The sequence below is a fragment of the Sinocyclocheilus grahami genome, unplaced genomic scaffold (assembly GCF_001515645.1).
Source record: "Sinocyclocheilus grahami isolate Dianchi unplaced genomic scaffold, SAMN03320097.WGS_v1.1 scaffold172.1, whole genome shotgun sequence".
NCBI lineage: Eukaryota > Metazoa > Chordata > Actinopteri > Cypriniformes > Cyprinidae > Sinocyclocheilus > Sinocyclocheilus grahami.
Genome location: NW_015505351.1, coordinates 274,119 through 290,150, shown reverse-complemented (window position 1 = coordinate 290,150; position 16,032 = coordinate 274,119). Strand labels below are relative to the sequence as shown.

Below are 16,032 nucleotides of genomic sequence, written 5' to 3'. Positions count from 1 at the left end.
TCGCGGGTTTCACAATAATGGACATGGAAAGTCGACGTATACATAAAGCGATTGAAAGAACGGAAAGGAGGACTAAGAATCGCCAACGACAACTGACAGTGCTACATTTGCTACAAGTGCCTCCACTTCAGCGTCCGTCCATCTATCGCTGTTCTCTATACTTGCGAAATAAGTTGACATGCTTACAGTATGTTTACACAGAGTTTTAAATCATGGCGGGTGAGGGCTTTTTCATACACGTTTGGCCAATCAATGTCTACTTATGTCACGATTAGTACCAGTTGTGCTGGTTAGACCCTGCTCCGGAGTAGGAGCTAATTTGGTTCTCGAAAAAGGCAGTCCGGTACTAAAATCGCACCCAGTTCCGACGGTGCAAACACGCCAAAAAGTGGGTAGTTCCACAATTCGTTCTGGAACTATGAAAAGGTTCCCGCGGTGCGAAAGGCCCTAATAAGACCTCATTAGTTAACCTTAGTTAATGCATTAACATTCACAATGAGCAAATAGCTACATTTGCTACAGAAGTTATTAATCTTTGTTTAAAAAATACAAGTTCATAGTTAAATACTTAGTTCATGTTAGCTCATTAAATAACACGGTTGCAACTTTAAATTTTAACATGTTATTAAATATTGGAATACCTAAGATTAATGCACAAGTCTATATGTAAGTATATCTTTTGTTACAAATTCATATGTATATTATTAGTGCATATTGTTTGCATTAAAAACCTAACCCTGTAATACCTGTCATGTGGAATAATAATCAGAGAGAAACAGTTCATTGAACCGTTAGATAATTTTTTCCCTTTATAACATTACAAATAAATAAAAACGCTGTTGTTTATATGGATGAAGTTCTCATAATGTGTGTCTATACCAGTTTTGCAGACCACTTGCATAATGCATATACATATCAAATGTCAGGTTATGTTTCAATAATGTCTTAAAATGTTCTGTAAATGCTTTTATGACCAAAGCGCTGTAGTTTTCGTTGTCAGGGCAAACTATATAATGTAATACAAAAATACAGTGATGAATGAGAGATATGAGGGTAAAAGATGAAAAGGGGGTTTCAAGCATCAAATCAATAAAAATGCATCAAATGTTTTTTTTCCCCGTGTGCATTCAAATGTATCCTGTAATTATATATTTTTTTTCTAAGTTAAAAAACTATCACATTTTTAGCATGATTTACAGAAGACACCCACAGAAATGCCATTCAGTGTAATAGTTTGTATATCGAAAAAATCCTGCCAGAACAAGAATCATTGTTAGATGACATTAAACGACTTTAAGGATCACGGTGCAGTCCCCAAAAAATAAGTCATTGTAATTTTAAATCTTTACCAATCTTTGCAACTTTCCTTCAAACCACAAGGTTTTACCGGTTTGTCAGCAAGGCATATTAAATCATTTAAAATATAATACACTTTAAATGTTTAACCCAACCGCTGGGTCAAAACAACCCAATTGCTGGGTTTGTCCCTATTTTACACAGCACTGGGTTGTAATTAACCCAGCATTTTTTAGAGTGTAATGTTGTATGATAACGTTTTCTTTTATTAATAAGTACAGGTCAGAATAAGTATGTTGTTTGATTTTTACATAAATATATCTGTTAGACTGAATGAAGATGGAACATGATTTCACCCAGATTTTCATAAGTTATTTGAAACAATAAAGTAGACTCTTTAGTTGCATTTAATATGCTTTTGATGTATTTAAAATCTGTTTTATAAATTAAATTTGAAGCAGACAACAAAATGGGACAGCTTGTCTCTCTGACCCATGAACAAATAAATATTCCTTAAAAGCCAGATGTATCACATTTGATACATTTTTTTCCTATTTTTTCTGATGAATAAATGACCACGTAAACCTAAGATGCTTTGATATGATACTGTAAGCTTTATGATGTTGTTAAACTTAATTATATAATTTATTTAAAGCACTTTTGTTGACAATTTAGTGCTCTTTGATAATTTTTTCAAACCCAATTTGGATTTATTTGAAGCCTAACTTAATGTATGAAGGTAAGTTTATTAAACAACAAAATATCAAGCCAGGTGGCTTTTATTTTAATAAACTACACCTGTGGTTTGCTAAGACAGGTGTGTGAACTTGAGGAGAACTGACTTCATTCATCCCCTAACAGCCATCTTGACACCAGAAGTGTTTTAAAGGTTTTTTTCTTTCTTTCAAAATGGCCTTGAGGATTGAAATGAGTTGAAAACTGAAATTAGAAAAAGAGTTTTTCCACATATGCCACTTAACATTAGAATGGCTATATAAATATATTTAGAAACATAATTGTGGAGTAATAATGTCATCCTAAAGCCTTGTACACACCGGGACGATTATCGCGTGCGCTTATCGCCGACGTTTTTCGACGCGTCTTTTGTGTTCATACCCAAGCGATTTTCGCGTTTGTCATAAAGCTCTTTGTGTTCAGACACCAATGAGACCAGCAGCTCTACATTCATCTTGCCTCGATGCATCTTCTTGGTCTACTTACTTCCTTTTTGTCGTTAGGTAGCAATGTGTGCTCGGCAAGACTGTTTTGTGCTTGAGTGCCACCAAGTCGTGTTTTACTGTAACTTCAGCAGCTCCAGGCATGTGAACAAAAGCGCCAATCTCATTGATCGGCCAGTTTTTAACACGGCGTGTTAAACCAAAAAAACGAGCCCGAAGGCGTTTTTTAAAAAATGACGCTTTTACGCCTTGCGTTTTGCGCGCCATTGTGCACACTCACATTGGCGCCCTTTGTTTAGTCACGAGGCGTTAAACATCGGCGATAATCGCGCGCGATATTCGTCCCGGTGTGAACAAGCCTTAATTTCTTCTTCTGTTTCAGGAGCTTCAAGACTTGCAGAGGGACCCTCCTGCCCAGTGCTCTGCTGGACCGGTTGGTGATGACTGTAAGTTCACTGTCAGTCTTTTTGAGTTGCTTTACATAATAACATCGAAAACGAATTTCAATAAGCCCCTTCTTTTATTTTTAGTGTTTCACTGGCAGGCAACAATAATGGGACCTGTAAGTACTTACCTCATTAGCCTTTAGCAGTTTGCTTCGCTTAATAACACATGCTGAATGTGATGATGTGAAGTCAATTTTAAGAATAATTAGATCTGAGATGTATGTAACCTATTTTAATACACCTACACAGTTTGCTAATTTCTAGTGTCATTTCCTTTGATTTGCAGAGTGACAGTCCATACCAAGGAGGGGTCTTCTTTCTCACAATTCACTTTCCAACAGACTATCCCTTCAAGCCGCCAAAGGTAGTGACGCTACACCCCACCTCCGTGTACTTGCTGTGTTGTCTTAAAATGGCATTTTGACACCATCTCAATTTAACAGGTAGCGTTCACAACAAAAATCTACCATCCCAACATTAACAGTAATGGAAGTATTTGCCTGGACATCCTGAGGTCGCAGTGGTCTCCAGCTCTAACGGTTTCAAAAGGTACTTGTGTGTTTTAATTCTTTATTATTTAATAGTTGAACTATAGAATTTGTAATACCCAGTTTGCCTATGCTTTCATGATTTTCATCTCTTTTTCAGTTCTTTTGTCCATATGTTCTTTGCTTTGTGATCCAAATCCTGATGACCCCTTAGTCCCAGACATAGCACACATCTACAAATCAGACAAAGAAAAGTAAGTATAATGTTTTAAAAAAAGAAGTCTTAATTTGTTTCCCTCATGTTGTTCCAAACCCATACGACAATGAAAACATGTATCAAAGGCATACTAAAGCACCACAAATGTATTGAAAAAGTGCTCAAGTCAAGTGCTGAATATTTGTGTGCTGTATTTCAAGGTTCCTGAAATCATACAGTAGCTCTGTGTGTAAAGACAAAATTTAAGTTGTTATTCACTGATAATATTCTCCTCCAGTGTGTTCAGATCATTGGGTGCTGCTTATTAAATTGTGCATCCTCGTTTCATTTTCTTGTACCCTAGCTCCTCCCAACTAGAATGTGAGGAAAGGATGCAAGGAAAAATTAGGATAGAGGAATCAAAGGAAATTATTTGTATATTGGAATATTCCTGATCATTTAAACGCCACTTTAATTTAAAGCATCGCCAACTGCACTCAAGGAATCCCTTATGATTTTGAGGTTTGGTTATTAAATAAATTCATAGTAAAACAAGATCGCTTGTTGAAATTCACTCAGAAAAAGTTTACGCCTAAATTTAAGATTTATGTATTTTAAATTGCATATAACATTTGGATTACACAGTTTTAACAAACTGAATGTGGTGCAAGTTTGTCAGTCATGCATAAATGAAATGGGTAAGAAACTGCACTCAAAAAAAAACAAAACATGGCATAGTATCAAATATTTGGATCTATTTGATTTGATCTAAATCATAAAATGATCATTTCAAAATATATTGATGCTGATTGCTTAGAATCAACATAAATCATTGTAAAAACAAATTTATTCATTTGGAAAGTATGAACATATTTTAAATACGGCTAGCTGTGGAACAAATTGGATTTATTGATGATAAATTGATATAAACTTGATTACTGTCGTAGGGATGTAACGATTAACCGCGAGCCGGTTGAAAATCGATTCAAATATGTGACGATTCAAATCGGTTGAGATGCTAAACAAATCGCGATTCAGTTAGGGGTAGGAGTTTACATGAATGCATGTCTGAGGGGAACTGTCTTTAGAAAAGTTTAGATGTTATTTTTTCTTTTCATCTTGCCTCTGTATAATGCACATTAAAGTTCACAAGTGCAGCGCTGCTTTGCTTACAGCGGAAACCAAGGAAAGGGTTTAAGCGCCACCTGCTGGCAGAGAGTGAATCTGCATCTCATTCAGCACGTTTCTGTTTCATGCAGATATTTTTTAAGTATAGTTTCACAAAACTAAAATCAAACCATTCTGTTTTTGCTTCAAATTTCGAAACTATACAATCTAATGTAGATTAAAAACTGCTCATGTTGAATGTATGCAGCATCTTTGTTTGGATCATGATTAAAATGCAGTGGTTGCTTCTAATTTTAAATGGAAAGAGCACAGACAAAGCCTTATTTTGTTTATATGAAGAGATTTATTTTATTTGTGTTACCTATTTATTTGATTTGGGGTTCGTTTTAAAATTTCAATTTAGTTTTGTTATTTACATTTACATTATATTTACATTTAGTCATTTAGCAGACACTTTTATCCAAAGCGACTTACGAATGAGGACAATAGAAGCAGTCAAAACTAACAAAAGAGCAATAATATGCAAGTGCTATATTAGTATATTATTATAGTGTTATATTTCAATTTCACAAAGAAACGAGCAGCATTTTGTCCAAGCAATAATAAAAGGACACATTTAATAAATTTTTTGTCTTAAATCTTAATTTGTAAAAAATAAAACATTTGAATCGAATTGTAAAATCGTGAATCGAATCGTGAGTTGAGTGAATCGTTACATCCCTATTACTGTGTATTTAAACACGTTTAGTTTATTAGTACTATTCCAAAAGTCTAAGCTGTTTCTTGTCTGTTTGATGATGGGTATGCATTACTTTACATTTGTTTTAAAACCGTGCAATTCAAATTTGATGTGCAATTCAAAGGCATATATTTAGTCCTACATAGTATTTGAGTATGTGAAATGTACTGCAAAGGTGAAACGTAAATCAAAATTGTGACTAATGTGAAGGGTTGGAGAAGTTATACGAGTGTCAAGGTTTTCGTCAAGACACACTGTGTATTCACGCTCCGCTGGAAGATCCCTCTCTCCTCGTTCCTTGCCTACTCCTGGTGCAATTAGAGAATTGACATGTCCTTCAAGATGGCTGACTCGAATCGATTTCCAGGTCATGGGCTCAAGGATGGAAGAGCGAAGAAACGAGGAAGCACCTATTTGAGAATTGAGTAGCACCCATCGAGTGAATTTGTGAATCCGATCAGTCCAGTTCATGAATGAATTCAGACCAGTTTTGTGAACTTGATTCTTCGATTCATTGAAAAGATGCAATGCAAAGTATACACCTTGTTTACATCTTGGATGTCGCTACTGTGCTTATGAATGCATGAAGCAGAGCTAAGGCAGATATCAAGATTTATATCAAACAGTTGCTCAAATTGTGGTTTATTCCTATACAAAGCTATCTTCAGAGGACTTTAATTAATTTAATTAATTGCACTGACTACAGTGTTTTCACTTTCATCATATTGATAAGAATCACCGGGTTATTCTTCAGGAATTCACCCTTTTGTGTACATTTAAACAGGTTTGGAACATCACGAGTGCGAGGAACATAGACCCATATGTGTTACGTTAGATTGGAATATCTGGTTAGTCAAACTAGACTGTTTATGAACTTATTAATGTTTGATTTTCTTGTACCAGGTACAACAGACTAGCAAGAGAATGGACCCAGAAGTATGCAATGTGAAGACTTAATGGACATTTTTTTAAGTCACAAATCACTGTAAATTCTAGCATCTAAAAGTAAGATTAGGTTATATTATTAAACACATTGTACTGTTAACATTTACCATCTGAAATGACCAATAATAATAGCTGAACTAGTATTTTGAAGGGGACTGTGCGCCGCACAAAAAGACATTAAGCTTTTTATTGGTTTTGTGTATTTTGGTCATTCCCCGCAGTGGTGTTGGGCACTTAGATTTCTTGTTTCATAAATCCTATTTAAGATTGGCATGATGTTATACAACTGCAGTTACCCTACACAAGGGACATTAAGAAATTGAAAACCATTTTAATGTATCTCTCATTCAGTTGATTACATTTTCTTTTAGATATTTTTATTGTATAGTTAAGAGCAACTATACTGGATCTATATTTTTCTTTTTTATTTTGCATTAAAATTTGTTTAAAAGCGTGCATCTGTGTTTCTCATCTGTTCAGGTGCGTTTGCTCATATTGGTACACAATAGTGTTTTTATTTGCTTTGCTGAAATGCATTTTAAACCGGCTTTGAGTACAAGTTGCCATCAGTTCAACAAAAAGCCTTGATTTTCCGCTAGATCCGATGCAGTCTTGCAAGTGTCTCTGATTTCAAAATTCATTTTGCATCTCATGTATCCGTCTGAAACGCAATTGCTTTATTCTTCCTTCCTAATCAAAGATTTTAATGTTCTGTTGCTTTCTGAAACATTTTCTGTGTCCATTAGAACCTAGACAGTAAACAAAAGTCTTAATTAGAGGCTAATTTATATATCCCCTTAGGTATTGCAGTAATATTTAGCTATATATATATATATATATATATATATATATATGGCTGCTGTTTGTAAACAGTTACTTATATATCCATAATTACAACCATATTCCCAGTAGGATTCCACAAATTATGCCTGAGGGATTTTCTTAATTGCTCAGTAGTCTGAGAACACAAATCATATAATTATGTAAAACATTTTCCATCTCGATGTTTGTTTAGTAGTTAGTTTTTTATCAGCGTTCCCATTAGTCACAATAACTGAACGTTCAGCAACATAAACAGACTTTTATCGTATCCGTAGATTACACCTACCCGGAAGTATTTAGAGGCGAGCCTGCCATTCATAGAGATATTTTCACTGTTCATGTTTTTTCTCCTAATCGTTTTACAGTTCGGAAATGATACCCAATGTAGACGTTTCATAAGAAATAATAATAACAATAAAAAAAACCCCAGCTCGACGTATTCCGTGACGTTTCCGCTCGCTGTGCGTCATGACGTCACACGCAGCGTGTCTCTCGGGGCGGAAACAAACTGCGAAGCGTTCGCAGAAGAACTGCGAGGTTCCGTGCGATATGACTTACTCCGCAAGAATACCGTGTCTATCTTTGTGCTCCGCTTCTTCCTTGTCTACCATCTCGTACCAATTACCGCGGGAGGAGTGTAAACATCTCTGAAGTCAGGAAGTGGGATGTGGCCCAGGTGAAAAGCTCATTATATGGTCGCGAGCGTGGGCGCCGTGACTGATGGCACGCGATCGGCCGCACACACACCAGGATGACGCGTCGAGGGCGTGCGTTCAATATGTGAATTCGAGCGTGGAGGACAGTAGTTTAGAGAAACAACGAGCCGTTGCAGTGAGGTCTTCGGTGTGAGGGTCAGCTCAGCATCATAATGGACTCGTCTGTGGCGCTGGGAAGGCTGGAGCTCGCGCGTCCGTTAGTGACCCGCGGCTCGTGTTTACCTGAGAGCGCACAGAGCGCTCACCTGAACGGCTGCGTGCCGCTCTCTCATCAGGTGGCCGGACACAAGTACGGCGTTGATAAAGTGGGTCAGTACACATTTAATGTCATTCCTATTCATTTAAAACAGGATTCTGTCGTTTATAATTGTGTACGGGGCTAGCCGTCACAATTTTTACCTCAGTGAACATTTCTCAGGGCCAGTTTTTATACAGCATATGCGTGTACTTTAAAGTTTTCTCTGTAAGTTATTGTTACTGTAAGTTATAAAGCTGTCCATTAAATACTACCGTTTTTATCTACGAAACAAGATGCGGCTGGTCACACTGTATGGGGTAAGTTGTCACAGTGGGACTTGTCATTAAACAACCTTTCATATGCTTTTTAGTTCAAATAAAACCGTACAATAATTATGAAGCAGAAAACTATTAAGAAAAAATGTACAATGTACCGTTTAGAAGTAATGTCAAATAAAAAATATAAATGCTACATTATATATCAAACGACCTTTTGTATGTTTGAAGTGTTGAAATGTACACAGTAAAACAATTATGAGGCATTATCAACATTATGAATGAAAAAGCACAAATATAGCCTATGTAAAATGAAAAATATAAATGCTACATTATATATCAAACGACCTTTTGTATGTTTGAAGTGTTGAAATGTACACAGTAAAACAATTATGAGGCATTATCAACATTATGAATGAAAAAGCACAAATATAGCCTATGTAAAATGAAAAATATAAATGCTACTTTACGCATGAAAACATTTAAATGTGTAATGTAGCATTTCAAATGTCAAACTGTTGTTTTGGCCAACAACTATTGTGATTGCAGAATTTTATGAAAATTCCTACAAAAAAATAAGTGAAATGAATAAAAATGCAGGATAGCTCGAATATAATGGGAATTTACGGGGGGAAAGTAAATACTCTCATCCCGACAACACGGTTTCAGTGGACTGTAATTGTTGTATTACTGCCTGAAAACGTTTTTTATTTATTTATTCAGAAACATGTTTAAGTGGAATATTCTGTAATGTATCACCTGCACGTATTTGAGATTTTGTGTTTTATGTAATTTGATGTTATAAAGTTTTCTAGATTATGGTGCTGGCCATGTAAATAGCCCCGATGCTAACATTGCATTAAAATTAATAGACAAACAAAACCGTTTCAGTTAAAAATCAGTTTTTGTTTTATCGTTGAACTTTACCTGAATGTATGGCTTTTTTACACAACAGCTATTCATATTAGATTTTCAAATATATTTTAGTATTGAGGAATTTAATTAATAAAGATGCTTGAAACAATCATAAAACTACTGTGAAAACAAGTAATTGTGTATTTAGAGTTGACTTTAAATGTTACTGACGTAGCTCATGTGACAACTAGCCCTGATCTCTGATTAGTAATTATCCTGATGCCGCCACAGATTTAATGGAAACAGTTATTTCTCTGGGCTGATAGGTTTTGTTGCTGACTCAGATTTGTCTCCTGGCATGCGAAAACAGCTATAGATGTATGAGCCATATAGTGAGTCAGTGGTAACGCAATTTTAAACAGAATTTGACCAATGTGGTTAAACGCAGGAAAGATTTGACTTACATTTGCGTCCACTAGTTCTTTATTACTGCAACATTATTTTTGGGTGAACCTCACAGAGCCTGTCACACATTTGTTTGGGCTGTAACTGTCGATTTTTAGGACTATTCAGTTTTTACAGTAACAATACAGTAATACTTATACACATCCCATCAGAGCCAAAAAAACCTGTAATGCACAATATATATTTTTTTGTACATGATGCACACTCGTGTTTGATGTAATTTGTGCTTATTTGAATAAAAAGCTGTGTGGACTGAATTATTTTTATTACTGTATTTTTATTTATTTATTTTATTCCATTATTTAATTTGATTTGAAAAAAAAATTTCATAATAAATGTGACTTTTTAGGAATGAGCATAATCATTCAAGATGATAAAATAACGAACAAACTGAAAAATAAACCGTCCAGATGCATTGCAATAAAAGGGAAATGTTTTAATTGTCATGATAGTGTTATTACAATGCAAAAAATTGTGCTAAAACAGGCTTTGTGTATTAGTAATTTATTGTTTTCTTTAGGGTGTAGCCAATAGCGTGTAAATGTATAAATTAGATGTTCTGTGAGTCACTAGAAGAATTGCTTCAGGTAAAAGAGATGTATAATATTCATTTAAATAAAGGCTTTATTTAAATAGTGTCTGTGGTAGCAAATTCCTTGTGGTTGATTATGTTTGTTGTCATAAATTCATCCTGGTCGTGTTTCCTTTCGTTTACCAATGATGTGAATAGATTTTAAAATAGCTATTTTTAAAGAGGGGGAGCCTGACCTAAATCCAGAGCGTGGCAGTCTGTGACTGTAATCTCTAAGCCCTGCCAGCCTAGTTCTCAGCAGCATATAGGCCAGCCTGTGATGTCATTACACACACTGCTGTGATTTCCCCTCACATCATCTTCAAAAGGGCCTATTCACAGTCCTTCAATTAACTCAATGGATATAAGCAGTTATTCATCTGTATAAATCAATGCCTATTTCGAAAATGTTAGCGTGTGCTTACTGTTTGGCATTTGCACTGTGATCATAACGGTAATGATTATGAGATTTTTTTTTTCTAATCACAGGTATCTTGCAACATCCTGATGGTACGGTCCTGAAACAGCTGCAGCCTCCTCCAAGAGGACCCAGAGAGATGCAGTTCTACAGTATGGTGAGCATTACAGTAATGTTCTGGCTTCAAGACTGATTAAGGTCTGACAACAGCATCTGTGACTCACTTTATTTTTTTAAATCAGAAGAAAACCAAATTGCACCCTGATAACCCAGGGTCATGTCATGTATATACAAGTTATATCCTGTATTTCATCATACATGCATGGATCGTTTACGTAGAGGAAAATTCACCCACCGGAGTAACGTTAGTAAAGGCCTGTTCGCACCAAAGACAATAACTATGATGCTAACAAAGTTTTTATAGTCGCTCTAACTCTGAGATCAGGGCTTAAAGGGATATGAAATGAAAATTCTGTCATCAATTATTCACCCTCATGTCATTCCAAACTAGGGGTGTAGCTGTACACGTATTCGTACCAAACCGTTTCGGTACGGGTTGGTCCAACCTAGCTATCGGTATCGGTAAAATCCACTATCGGTCGACTTCTAGAAAGGACATCGGTAAAATAGTCCATGAGATGTCAGTGGATCAACCTTTATTTTATGAAGCTTTGAGAATACTTTTTGAACGCAAAGAAAACAAAAATAACAACTTTATTCAACAATTTCTTCTCTCTGTGTCAGTCTTCGATGTGCATTTATGACAATACCACGATGCACGTAATTAATGGCAGAATTTTCATTTTTGGGTGAAATATCTCTTTAACAATGTCCATGAGTGCATTGAAAAGCTTCAGAGAGACAATGAAAATGTATGAAAATAATGTGTAATTATTAATGTGTAATGTGTTCTTACTTAATAAAGGGATACAAGAAGACATTTACAAGCAAAATTATTTCATTTTTAGTATTCAAAAAGTACATTCAATTTTTAAATATTTCTTCTTCAAACTATGTTTAATACTTAAATTATAATGATGTGTAAACAAAGTATTGTACCAATATGAAATATAAACGTATAGTACAAATATTAACCAGGAAAAAGTAAACCTTTATCTGTAATGCAGGACTTTATTTATAAACAATCCCAAAATACACTGGGACTCTTATTTTGAAAATGTTTATGCTTTACTATTACTTTTGCATATTTAAAAATTACAATTTACAACCATAAAGTAAACACTGTCATAAATGGGCGGTAATCGTTGATTGCAAAGTGCTCTGAAACCGCAAAACATGTAGAATGAAGAACAGCTGAAGAAAAAATGAAGAAAGTTTAATAATCACATTAGGCTGTATCGCATTTCCTGACTTTTTGTCCCCAAATTTAAGATGTCTTATGATATGACAATTAGATATTTAGGGACCTGCAAGGACTTGTTAATGGTCCGAAATACATATTACAGTATGCACCAGGGGCGTTTCCTCTGAGGAGGCAAGGGAGGCAGTGTCTCCTCAAAAAATTAGATGAGAAAATAATCGATATTACAAAAATTAAACCATGCAAATATTACTAAATATGACAATAAAAGTCACTCATTTTTATAAAGTAACACTGTCCAAAAGCTACACCCGCAGGTAACGTTTACAGTGAAGGCTTGCCTCATTTTGGCCCATTGACTTTCAACAGAGACCCCATAGCATGCCGTGAGTTTAGTGTGGGGTAATTGAGATTGAATGGGGGAAAGTCACATGACCGAGAGGAGGCAATGCGTCATGCTATAATTGCGTATGTTCGGTAATGATTGGATCAGATTGGTTCATGCAATAAACCCCACCTCTTGTTTTCGTGTGAGCTCTCGGACTGAATGAAGACTAATTTTAAAGTAAACAACTCACCTGCTTAGATATCACTGCTTTGTGTCACGTCAAAATAAAACTTGTGAAAATGAGAATGTGATCACTGTGTCAGTTAGTGAGCATTCATGTTGATGAAATGAAAGCTGTATCTTTATGTCTGTGACAGTGTTTACAGGGCTTTTATAACGATGACCCGAAAATAAGTTAAAAAGAACAGCTGGACATAAATTCACAAAAAAAACAAAAAACGGAGTGTCTATTTACATTAAAGTCCCCCTGTAGTCAAAAGAAAAGAAAGAGTAATCGGTTATCGGTATCGGCCAAAATTTTCATATCGGTGCATCCCTAATTTAAATGTTTTTTTTTCTTGTGAAAATTATTTTCTCAGCCTTAAAATTACTTGAATGTAACTCTACACCATTGCCTCATTTACTATACGCAGATCTATGAATACGCAAATTAGCCCCATCTCCACTCAGTCACACCAGCCAGGGCCTCCTGATCCAGGGATAATAACTGATAAAACTGTTTTTACTAGCGGACAACTACAGTGGATACTGTAACAGTCATTAAAGGGGTCATATAATGCTACATGCAGTTTTACAACTTGTTTGAACTGAAATGTGTGTTGGCAGTGTGTGTACACAATAGGGCTGGGTATCGAGTTCGAAACTTTTTAGGCACCGACCGAATTGCATCAAGTATCGAAAAACATTTTGTCGTTCGGTACCAAATTTTGATACCTAAGGGGTTAATCTCATCAGCGTTAGTGAGCCAATAAAGGCCCGGGTATACTTCACTTTCTGTGTTCCGTTCCGTCTCGCGTTCAGCCACGTCCGCACAGCTTTCAAAGTATACTCAACCGCGGATTAGTGCGGACAGACGAGCTCGACACGGGGTCAGTTTGACTTGCGCTCTGTCTCAACTTTCACCTCGCGCATGCGCTGTTGTACGCAGACCGTCCGCGCGGTCTCAAAAATTTCCTGCACGCAGACAGGGTGCACGGGTGTCTGCGAGCCCTCCTGATGACGAAAATTATGTAATGTGGACGCGGATGGCCAAAGTATACTTTGGCCTTTAGCCTGCAGCACTAGCTGGTGTGTTCGACTAGAAGAGGTGCAGCGCAGATCGATCAGTGTTTGACATCTGTGAGAGCGATTCGAAAGCGCACGGAGCAGTCTGCTCTCGTGGTACTGTAATACACCGATCGGGCTGCACAGTCGCTCCGCGTCAAGTCGAGCACAAGATTCCTAAATGCATCTACTTTCGGAAGGCCAAATAAAGTGCTTTTGCTTTCGCACTGAAACACACAGCGTCTCCCTGACATGCTGCTTCAACACTAACTGCGGTTACTGAAACCACGCCTTCTTTCTTTGCGTGAACATTTGGGCGGCATTATGCTAATATTTCCACATAGTGAGGTAGATATGTGGGGGCGTGTTAGAACGAGCCGTTTTAGGGGGGCATGGCAGAGTCTTAACTTTGATAAAGAATATCTCTTTGGTTTTGAGACTTTAGTCTTTGCAACTTCAGGGATCTTATCTATGCACAATCAGCTTGTAACACTCCAAAGAGAAAGGAAAACTTGAAATCGCATCATATGACCCCTTTAAAAGGAAAACAATCCTCGTCATACTGGCGTTTCAAGCCGGGCTTTCCACTATCTCCGACAAGTGACAGACCAGTCATTCAGTCATTCATTTCCAATGGAGAGTAGCGTGGGAGCTGTGTGGAGTTCCGATCATATACAGATGTTCGTTCATACTACACGACCGAAAGCGTGTGTTATGTGGCCATTCATGCAAACTGTAGCATCATGCTATACATAAGACAATAAATAAGATTTATATTCCGCTTTTACTCAAAACTCACTTTAAACCACTATCGAGTGTTTGTAATAACTTCCGATTGCCGTCTAATGTGTGTTTTGGCCATGTCATTTTGCTGAAATTAAATATGTTTTTACCTCTGACTCGGAGTCAGAGCAGCAATCATGGAAGAGAGAACACAGGCAGACAGTGCTGGAAGCTGCTAATGCTCATCAGTAAATCAGTGGAAAATAAATAAAATCATGATTTTGTCTGAGCAGTGCGTTTTAAAACGAACAAGCACTAGTGTAAATGTAGCCTAACAGATGTGTAAACTGAAGACTATTTGAGCTTTATTAAAACTATTTGCACTGATTTATTGTGTTGGTTACATTTTGTTCCTTTGTGCAGTGGCTCAGGAGATGAGTCTTTGAGATTGTATAAACATCAACAAGCTGAAAAATAAAAAAGTTTTTTTTTTAGATAATGTAATCTTGTTCAAATTGATTTCATAAAATTGGTATCGAAAAAAGTATCGTTCCGGAACCGGTATTGAAGTCAAGGTATCTTTATCGATATGGAACATTTTTGAACTATACCCAGCCCTAGTACACAACCACCCTAAAATGATAAAAATCCACCCAGTGGTTTTTTTGTTAATCTACTAAAATCTTTACCCCTTTCTCAAATCGAGCTGATCTCAGATGCCCGCCCTGAGTGAGCTGTCATCAGTCCGCCATTGTTTCAGCGCCGGAGCAGATATAGACGAGAATGACTCCTAAGCGATTGAGGTCTTCTGTTGTTGGATGTAATAATGAACATAGCAGTCGTCATTTACTCCCGACATCTGAGCCAGTGAAGATGCAGAGGATTATGTTTGTTTTTGAAGGGAATGCACCCCGATCTACATAAATGCATCTATGTTCACGCGAATCATTCGTGATCCAGCTTCACCTACAGAAGAAGTGTGTAAGGTTTTTTTAACGAATCTTTGCAAATCGCCCTTCCTAATAATGTGCTAATGAGCAAGTTTCACGATGAATGCGGCTAAAGTAAACCACCCAGTGGTTTTTTTGTTAATCTACTAAAATCTTTACCCCTTTCTCAAATCGAGCTGATCTCAGATGCCTGTCTGTTTGACGTCACACAGACAGGCCCCTCTCACGATAGTTTGATTGACGGTAGTGTTTCAGCACAGACTGGACTGGCGTCTTACCTTAGCTCCGCCCTGAGTGAGCTGTCATCAGTCCGCCATTGTTTCAGCGCCGGAGCAGATATAGACGAGAATGACTCCTAAGCGATTGAGGTCTTCTGTTGTTGGATGTAATAATGAACATAGCAGTCGTCATTTACTCCCGACATCTGAGCCAGTGAAGATGCAGAGGATTATGTTTGTTTTTGAAGGGAATGCACCCCGATCTACATAAATGCATCTATGTTCACGCGAATCATTCGTGATCCAGCTTCACCTACAGAAGAAGTGTGTAAGGTTTTTTTAACGAATCTTTGCAAATCGCCCTTCCTAATAATGTGCTAATGAGCAAGTTTCACGATGAATGCGGCTAAAGTAAACAGTCTCTCTGAGAGC

General features: G+C 36.8%; 2 protein-coding genes across 2 annotated transcripts in view; both read left to right on the top strand.

Moving 5' to 3' along the window:
• ube2d1b (ubiquitin-conjugating enzyme E2D 1b) overlaps positions 1–6,872 on the top strand; it is an 8,849-nt gene extending 1,977 nt beyond the window's left edge. Inside the window, exons 2-7 of the mRNA XM_016283232.1 lie at positions 2,857–2,920; positions 3,005–3,036; positions 3,207–3,284; positions 3,364–3,469; positions 3,569–3,662; positions 6,375–6,872. Coding sequence (XP_016138718.1) covers positions 2,857–2,920; positions 3,005–3,036; positions 3,207–3,284; positions 3,364–3,469; positions 3,569–3,662; positions 6,375–6,420 — 420 coding nt within the window. The 3' untranslated portion in view covers positions 6,421–6,872. The remainder of the gene's footprint in view (positions 1–2,856; positions 2,921–3,004; positions 3,037–3,206; positions 3,285–3,363; positions 3,470–3,568; positions 3,663–6,374) is intronic.
• Positions 6,873–7,735: 863 nt separating this feature from the next.
• The window catches only part of ipmkb (inositol polyphosphate multikinase b), a 35,514-nt gene continuing 27,217 nt past the window's right edge, over positions 7,736–16,032 (top strand). Inside the window, exons 1-2 of the mRNA XM_016283231.1 lie at positions 7,736–8,263; positions 10,848–10,933. Coding sequence (XP_016138717.1) covers positions 8,107–8,263; positions 10,848–10,933 — 243 coding nt within the window. The 5' untranslated portion in view covers positions 7,736–8,106. The remainder of the gene's footprint in view (positions 8,264–10,847; positions 10,934–16,032) is intronic.